The 10,061-nt window shown below is 38.7% G+C and overlaps 1 protein-coding gene across 1 annotated transcript; it reads right to left on the bottom strand.

Annotated features, from left to right (window-relative positions):
* Positions 1-259: 259 nt before the first annotated feature.
* rib (ribbon) lies at positions 260-5,359 on the bottom strand. The gene is made up of 2 exons (XM_069499052.1): positions 5,027-5,359; positions 260-3,670 (listed from the first exon to the last, which is right to left on the bottom strand). Exon 2 carries the CDS (start codon positions 3,651-3,653, stop codon positions 2,166-2,168), a length of 1,488 nt encoding a protein of 495 aa, XP_069355153.1. The 5' UTR covers positions 3,654-3,670; positions 5,027-5,359; the 3' UTR covers positions 260-2,165.
* Positions 5,360-10,061: the final 4,702 nt, after the last annotated feature.

Below are 10,061 nucleotides of genomic sequence, written 5' to 3' on the forward strand. Positions count from 1 at the left end.
CCGTTCAGTTGAACGAAAATAAATTGAGCAAAAAAACTGAATGAAAGCTGTTAAAAATTTACTATTTATAAAAATTGTAGCGTCTTGAACAATATTTGGACTCAATTTCAGCCCAATTTTGGACTGTTTGGTTTGGAAATTAGTTTAGATTAGTAATCAATCAATAAAAAACGTCCGGATAGAATAAAAGAAGTTTGATCACTTCGTTCGCTAGCTCCTCAAATTTAATACTTATGGCGGTAATAACAAAAATACGACATGGAGAAAACTTGATACTGAATTTATTTACGTAATTCGAGCGTATTATTAATTAAATGAAATATTGAAATATATACATTATGTAGGTAAATTATACATTAATTAAATGAAAGATCCCGTTGGGTAGATTCTCAGTGTATAGGTATTTATGTATATTAAAATATAAACCATCCGTCTGTGATGATGTTTTTAAGAAAAGTGATCTGGTTTTAGTTTTGAATTTTATCATGTTGTAATTCTAGCTACGCCAATTATTTCTGAACAGTACATCACAATGATTACAAGGTGCATAACATCAATCATAATTTTATATACTTAATATAGGCACAAAAGTAGGTATTTATATTTATGATATAATCACATAACATCTTGACTAACTAAACAAATTATGAGGTATTTCTTAAGGCTTAAAGACTAACAATAATTAATTAATATTTATTAATTGTGTTCCCGACACAAACATTATCTGTTTTAAAAACCACGCAATAATATCTTGATTAAATTTTCAATAAACCTATGTGTAGTGCTCATAAATATTACTAAAGAACACAAAGTGTAACTACTGGAATGTCCGCAAAACTCTCGATTTCAACAAACAAGGCACACCGTGACACTTCAGTAGTGCAGTTCCTACACAAACTCGCGACGACTTAATTAAACACATAAGCAAATACTATAAAGTATCTATCTATGGCATTTCCAAACTAGACTAAAGTAATAAATCAGTCTTCAAAGAATTACAAAATAATAAGTTTTATTATTATTAATTAACTTAAACAATGTGATAAAATTATTATAAAATAATTAGATAATAGTATCATTTCTTACAAGTTAACGTGTTAAAAAAGGTTCAATAGATTTAACAGGTCAAATAAATAGTATAAGGGTGTTTTTCGTTATACAAGGTTTATTTTTAGTCAATAGATTTAATTTACCTAACCGTTATTTACTTGATATTTTAAATAAACTTAACATTATTACGTATTACAAAAATTGTGAAAAAGTTTTAGATTAACAAATATGGTCACATAGTTTAAAGATGATTGAGCATACATACTACGTGTTTGAATCCTTAAATCTAATAAAAACGACCGTGCTTGTGCAAATCAATCAATGTTTGGGGGAAAAAGTGAATAAAACTAGTTATCAACAATGAACAAGAACTTATGGCAAACAATGACAAAATATATCAACTCCATAATATAGTTAGATAGAATATAAATACGTCGCTATATTTAGGTAATATGAGCGTAATGCTACGCACGATCCCTTTCAATTCATTCATAGTAAGTACTATCTCACTACGAATTTATGAAAATAATGAGATTGTGCGTTTCAGCGGACTAGAGTTCAAGTGTAGCGAGCGTGAGGTAATGGCGGCGTTTCAGTCTATAAACATCACAGTCGCGGACAACAAATTGCACAAAACTCGTCCAGGTGGACCTACCCGAGGTCACGTGTTAAGGTTTACATAGCCTTCCTGACCATCGACTCTACTAAGATGCCAACTTACACAACTTTACATGCCAATTAAAGCTAACTTATACACTAAGTATTTAATTAACAGAGACGTAAAAGTTATAAAACATAAAGAAACTACTGAAGAAAATAAAACAAACATAAATCACAAAAGACACCGACATACCGTCAAACGGAAATTTTATTTCGTTATTAGGTATAAAATAGCGTTAGGAAATAAATAGAGAAGAAGAAAGGTAGAAGTTAATGTGGCCGCGGGGCCCATTGCAATCGCCCGGCCGGTCCCCGGTCAGCGAGGCATGCGCGCGCGGCGCGTCCTACCAGTAGCCTATCATTAAGTGCCTTACTTCTAACTTTGTACGCCTAAATCAGTCTTTTCGAATGCTCTCTATATTTTCACTTCAAACATTATGATCTTATTTCACAGTTCAATCTCTTTCGCTTTTGCAGTCAAGAGCAAAGTTACGAGGTGGCACAATAACACCAGAAGGTGGGTCCGGATCACGTCGCCGGGCTATTGATAGATCTTCAACATGGTCATCATCCGGAGGTGGTGATCGAGGGGACTGAGGCGCTGATCGTGGCGGGGTTCGTGGAGCTAGCGCAGCATGAGCTGCAGCAGCTAAAGCCATTGCATGCAAAGCCTCCCGGCCACCGTCCCTCGTAGCTCCTTCTAAAGCTTGTTGTAGAAACGACGGGTCGATAAGAGGAGTGGAAGATGTTCCATCATCGTTGCTGCCCGCTCCACTTAAACCATAAGGGAATGCAGCGCCATTCGCTTCTCGCTTTACTCCGCGACTCATAGGACGACTCGTCGTAATGCCAAGTTTTTTCACCTTATCGTACAACGTACGTGAGGGAACGCCGTATTTGCGCGAGGCTTGCAGAGCGCTCATTCCATTTCGAACGCATTCAATAGCTGACATAATATCCGACCTCGTGTACTGTTTGTATCTCTTCCATTCTGGTTTCTGCTGCGGTGGAACATAAGGTGCTAAGCCCGCCCTAACATCTTGCTGAAAATTGGCCGGGGGTGGGGAGGGATGAAAAGTGCGTTGGTTGTCCTCTTCAAAAGATCGTTCCGTATAAGGTGAATGTGCATCCTCTGAACGATCAGAACGATTATAATGCGGAGAAGAAGCCCTTGATGACAACCGACGGGGTCGGTAATCGAAAGCGCGCTGTGGGCTGATGGGTCGTTCAGTTTCATGTGCCGACCCATTGGAGTGTAACCGAGTTGACTCATGTTGACTGAGAGGATGACACACGAGGGACATGGGCTGAGATGAATCTACAGGAGGAGCTTGAGCGAGGACGTTTCTTAAAATCGGAGTGTCACGTGTGGCCAACATACTTGATAATTTTTTTCGTTTCAAAGGGTTCATGTCAGCAGAATCGTAAGCTGCAGAGAGAACGGGTGCAGCGGGAGGGGGTGGCCAGCGGTTAATTGGTACGGGTGGGGACACACTAGATGGTGCAGCGGGCACTACTCGAGGCGGAGATACGCCGGGAGTCCGTTCACTGCTTCCTGGCCGCCGTCTTAACTCCGTCATATCGAACAAACCCTTAACTTCGAGTTGTTCCGCCACTTTCATGATGCGTGGTATGTGAGCTTGCGTAACATTCACTTCTCCTGTATACATGTACTCGAGTAGAGCGCGCATTTCAAAATCCTTAACGCCTGGAAAAAGAATGCTGCAATGGTCCATAGGCACATCGGCTAGTATAGACTGAAAGTATGGAGAGTTGGCCGCGAGCACTACTCTATGTGCTTTGAACGTAACTTGGTCATCAACGACCAATGTACAGTCGACGTAGGTTTCAACTTTGATCAAAGCTTCCAATATTTCTACCAAATTGGTTTTATGGTGATTCCATTTCAAACAAAAAGTTTGTTGTCCTTCGCTGCTCCCCATTTTTCTGAGTTGGGATTCTGTAATTTAAAGAAAAATTTGCTTAACACTATTTTCTTATTGAAATCTTATTGGAGCTGTCTTGGATTTGGATTTTTAATGGAGTCGAAAGTTTATCTACTTATTTCATACAACGCTAGATGGGTTATTCTGAACAAAAATCATGTTCTATGAAACTTTCAAAATTAGTACTCAACTAGCTTTTGTTTTTAACTTGACGGTCAATGTCATATAACTCCCGCAAATTGCTAATGCGCGTGGCCGCCATTTTAGTGACGTCAGCACTAGACTGAATTTTCGAGCTGATGGTATATTTTTACTTAAATATACGTCAAATTATGTCATTTCGATGTTAATGAGACATGGTTCCAGCGCAATAGCAATTTGCGGGACTTATATGACATTGACGTCATGTTAAAAACAAAAGATACTTAGTTGAGTCCACAAAAGTTTTTGTTCGGAATGGCACATCTAGTGCGTTGTACCTAGTGAGGTCGTTGGTTTCATATTATGAATGATTTCATTCATAGAAAAGTGTCTAATTGACTCGTATACCTAACTCTACTCTTGTGTTTTGTGGTCAGTTTTTAAGTAAGTAGGTATAAGTAAGAACTGCTACAGCTGATCAGATATTTTTTAAACATGCACGTTGGAAGTAGAAGTTAGTTTAAAAAATACCATTAAGTACTTAGGTATAAAGATAAATCATATTTAGATTGCCGTATGACCAAACATAAAATTGTGCTTTACATTAGAAAATTATATTATTAATAAAGTTTTTAATTAACACCATACTTTACCTAAGTAGGTACATAAAAACAATCTTATTAAAGTTGCAATTTTATCATCACGTACCTGGCAATACGCCTTCGTAGGTCGAGCCGGGGTACATAGTAGCCCAACTCTGAGAAACGGAGACCACTAAAATAAACTATTCGCACCGTACGTCGCGAGCGAAACGCACTGTGGCTCCAGTGCGAACTGCGAACGTATGTCACGGAGGAGCGCGGTGATCCGACTGCACCGCCCTTCCCCATTTACATATATCGCGTTATAGCCCTTCTTTACTGCCAAATTGACTTTTACCTTTGATTCGGCAGGTAAATCGAACTTGGGGGACCGGTGAAACCGGCTACGTGTTTCCCTCGTGTCATGTAAATTTAAAAAATTACAAATCCAATCCAATTTTCGGGCAGCTAAGCTCTTATTGTTAACAGAATAAAGTGCAAAATGTTAATACAGAATTTAGTATACAAACCTTGTACTAACTTCGAAGACGTCGCTCGTAGCACCTCTACGAAAAATGCAATTAATGTTTTTGTTTTGGTTTTTTATATAGTTAAAAATTAAAACTAATTATTGATAACAGCGCTGACCTTTAATTGTCGGGTTAGAGATCCAGTTTCAGCAAAGCCGAGTTAAATTTTCATTAATGTCCGGAAAAGTAAACAAAAGTTCGCATTAGCACTGCACGTAGTTCGTAGCACAAGCGGGGGTTGTTCGCGACGGCTGTGGTGCGCCCTGTGGGGGCGGTGTGCTCATCCGAGCGGCTGGCGGTGACTGTTCGCTGTTGGTGCAGGCGAGTCGCGGTCCTCTCCGCCGTACCCCGCACCTCCTGCGTGCGCTTTTTACGCACGCACCGCGGCAGCGCGACGCGCGTCGGAGTGCAATGCAATTGCGTGCGGGCGGGCGTGCGGGACGCGGCGCGGCGACGAATTGCAGCCTAGTGAGGAGGGCGAGGCGCTGATGTGTGCGTGAGTGCGCACGCGCATCGTACGCCGCGCTGCGCTTGTGTGTTGCCTCTGTAGATTAAAGCCGAATTCGGCTCATAAAAAGCTATAGCCTCGCCCCGGCCCTTTGTATGCTAACGTTGAACTTCGCGTCGTGCCATCGAAACCGATTCTTTTAGTTCACTTGCTAATTTACATAAAATTCCAATTAATATGCTCTCTACTATTTATATAAGATAAACAGTAGACGTTTCCTAAATATTGTAATAAAATTTCCACACCTAAAATTTTTGGTTGAACCGTTTGTTTTAGGTGCCTGCACCCATCTCATCTCGATGCCTGCACCTATTTAAAATTGGCCCTACTTATTTAGGTATTACACAGTTTGAAGCCTATAATAAAGTCTATAAAAGTACTTAGGTACTTAAATATATTATAGTAGGTAGGTAGGTGCCTTCGCGACATGTTGAAATAGCAATCGGGGAGGGGACGCCCCGCATACCCGCCTCATTCCCCGATTGCCATCTCAACCTGTCGCGGACTATACTTACCTAATAGGTACCTATTTATAAAACTAGTTTATTTGCCTTTTCTAGAATTATAAAACTACAAACCTTAATCTCGAGAATTACCTATGTATTTTTGATGTCTTAACTCTTAAGTCTTGAATCGCGATCAGATGTTTAAATCCAAATTCCAATATATCTAAATTAGGTCCCATCTAAGTACCTACATTAATATGTAATAAGTAGTCAAAATACAAAACAAAAACTAATGTCTGCCATCTGCATTTTTAGTAAGTAAACACACGTATTTATACACGCACCTATAGTCGGCTCGAAACACCGCACGACGTAGTCTACGTAAATCGCCCCAAAACTTCCCAAAAGTACGTGAACAAACGCCGCGAAACGGGGTCATTGACATATTGCCTGCGTAGGGAACGCCAAAATAGCGCGAAATGCACTCAAAAATAGACCAAGCTGTGTGCAATATTTTTTGTTAAACACGACTGCATCCGCCAGAAGGAGACACATTCCTAACAAATTGAATTCGTACTTATTTATCTATATTAAAATTAAAATTGTACCTATAACAAAATTCAACCAAAGAGTAGCGATGGAATCATCTTCGGGCCGATATAGTTAAGTAGGTATGGAGGTAAATAGGCTCAGTGTGTGGGCTCAGTACAGCTAAGTATAAAAACAACAACAAATTTCTGAAAAGCTGGCCTTGGCGGTTCGTCTGGTGCTGCAAATATTAATGAGCGGTGGTTATCACTTAGCATCAGGTGACTCGCCTGGCGCCTGCTCGTTTACTTGCTATACCTATAGGGTTTTTAAAAAAAAACATATGTATTCATGTGGATATTTGTAAAATAACTATGTCCGTAGGCGTAGGTAGGTCTATCTGGGTACACCTTAGGATCCTTAGGTGTACCCAGATATAATATATTTGCCTGTATTTCGAATCATTTATATACCTACACATGTACACCTCAAGTGGATGCGAATGCATAGCATAAGATCTTGTCGTAAGAAAAGTATGTAACGTGGTTTAATAGTAAAACGCCCTATTGTATATATACGACGACGTACGTAGCCTTAAATAAATAAAATACACACTTTTTGGAATAATAACCAAAAGGGTTGCTTCAATTAAACTGATGACGGAAAAGACATCAAATTGTCTCCAATACAATACACTAATAGTATGCCGTGTCAATCTTAATCTATTAATAATTATACGGGACACGCGGATTGTCGATGTATCGAATATCAATAGTAATGGGGAAATGGCGATTTAAGCAATTGATTTCAAATACTAGTAGTAGTATTGATATCAATGTCTTGTGGCGTTGTGAAAGTAGATACTTGTAGGATTTTTTAAATACTATTATCTTGCATTACATATAAGTAGTTTACCTAAATCTGCAATAAGTATCAATACCTAAGTACTTAATACCATAGGTACAATATAGGTACATATTATGTCGGTGACTTAAACACATTCGCCTATAAGAGACCTAATAATTAGGTCTCTTATAGGCGATTTATTTACCTATTGGTGGCCTCTTTACTTTACCTTCTTAGGGATTTGGGTCTTGTACCTAGATAATTTATATTTTTGAAGTGTCTGTCTGTTTATCTTACTTTTTCACGGCTCATAACATATTATACCGATTTTGTCAAAATTTAGTACAGAAATAGATTGCATCCTGGAGTCACTTGCACATCATTTGCACACGCAGTCAATTGTCACGCGGCGTCATCTACTAATATTTACATTGTACAAAAAAAATTGAGAACCTCCTCCTTTTTTGAAGTCGGTTAAAAATATGGAGTAGGTACCTAAATCTTTAATACTTACACATGCAAAATATTTTTTTCCCATGAAATGATCGATTCCGAAGCATAAACAATGGCAGCAAAATGTCAGCCATGCTCTTAAGAGCGATTTATCAAGTGCACTCAACGCAATCGTTTGCATATCGATGACGTTTTCATTGAATACAATTCACCAGCCAAAAATGGTGGAATGTTTGAGTTGTGGCCTTGTGGGAACGTTCTTTATGTGCTTATTCTTTAAAACAAATCGTTAAATAAATTACAAAAATCATTAGAAAAATTGTTTACTAGACGATGCCCTCAACTTTGTCCGTGTGGAATGCCGATTGAAACATCCTGCATATAGCAGATAGAATTTAGGAATATGATAGATTTAGGATATTAGCAAGGGCCTAAAATGAGCAATATTTGAAATTATTTCAACAATTCTATACCTACTTAGTTTTAGTAACAACAGCGAGCGGTCAGCCACATGACGCGAGCGCGACCGTTGAAATTTGATGATAATTTGGTTATTGCCCCGGAAACACAAATGCAGAAATGCAAATGTGCCTTTGTTAATACTTCTAACAGTTTGACCTTTGATACCACAGAACGTGAATGCTATTTCGCAGAAACCGGAGTCCCGAGTAACTGGGACAGTAAACTAAGAATGGGAATGCTTGAATTACAGTAGGTACCTACACGGCAGAAAACAAGTGTTGTACATCGACCTTTAGAAAGAGACAGTTTCGTAGAGCGTTGTCTCTGTCGTTGAAACCAACAAATCGTCACATAGATTTATGAGTGACAGAGACAACACTCTACAAAGCCGGAATCTTTTTCTAAAGGTCGATGTACAATATTTCTTGCCGGCTTCTGTAGTTTGCAATACCGGCTTATTATTATTTTGCTCTATGGCTTTTATTAGTGCCAAACCAGCCCCGCTGTTTTTCGGAGACAATTGATAAACAAAGCGAAGCACAAAAAATATGCTAATACCAGCATAAAATACTGATGTGTCCGCGACCTATCCCACGGCGTCGCACGCGCAGCAAAAACGTATGCGAAGCGGGGGTTAAAGAAAAAAGTAATAAAAAAGCAATAATGCGATCCCGCATGGTGGCTTGTTGAGACTCGAAATTGACGCGGCTGATGAACCGAAAATAAGGGATCAAGTGATCGCGACAATGTACGTTAATACAAACATCGTTCCGGTCGAGAGAGAAGATAATGGTAGGTACTAACGATAGCAATGGGCATTCCAAAAAAATTACAATTCTCATTGTTTAGGGTTCCGTGCCTCAAAAGGAAAAATGAACCCTTATAGGATCACTTCGTTTTCTGTCTGTCTATCCGTCTGTCGTGTCTGTCGAGAATACTAGTAGGTAGATATCCCGTGAACCTAGATTCTAGAACCATGAAATTTGGCAGGTAGGTAGGTATGATCCGAAAAATTCGAATTTGTGGTTACATCACAAAAAAATTAAAATGTGTTTATGAAACAAATAATATGTAATTGGTATTTTCAACTTACAAAGTAAGATTACTATACCTACTAAGTGGGATATCATATGAATGGGCTCTACCTACCTATAAATTTCTAAAACAGAATTTTATTTAATTTTATGCATAATACCTAGTTTTTTTATCAAATTTATTTATAGGGGTTTGGTCACAAAGTGAGCATGTCACCCCAGTAGGTAGAATCTAAACCACATACAAAAATGTCGTACTTTTTAATAAGTACTAATTTGTACAGCATATACCTATGCAAAATGTCGAAAAAATACGACTGTAGTACGGAACCCTCGGTGCGCGAGTTTCACTCACACTTGGCTGGTTTTTAGGGTTCCGTACCTAAAAAAAGGTAAAACGAAACCCGTATACCCAACACTTTGTTGTCTGTCTGTCTGTCGGTCAACCACAAATTCACGGTTTTCGGATTTTTCCATATAAGTACGTATGCTATAAGACCTACTTACTTACCTGGCAAATTTCATGGTTCTAGGTCAACGGGAAGTACCCTCTAGGTTTCTTGACAGACACGACAGACAGACAACGAAGTGATCCTACTTATAAAAGGGTTCCTTTTTCCTTTTCAGGTACGGACACCTAAAAAGTAGAGCCAACAAATCTTTTCAATATTTGCTTTTTACAATAGTGGTAGCTAATAATCCATATCCACACTAATATTATAAATGTGAAACTGTGTCTGTCTGCTAGCTTTTCACGGCTCAACCGTTCAACCGATTTTGACGAAATTTGGTACACAGATAGCTTGCATCACGGGGAAGGACATAGGCTACTTTTTATCCCGGAAAATTGAAGAGTTCCCACAGGATTTTTAACAA

This window comes from Maniola hyperantus, chromosome 6 (genome assembly GCF_902806685.2).
Source record: "Maniola hyperantus chromosome 6, iAphHyp1.2, whole genome shotgun sequence".
Taxonomy (NCBI): Eukaryota; Metazoa; Arthropoda; class Insecta; order Lepidoptera; family Nymphalidae; genus Maniola; species Maniola hyperantus.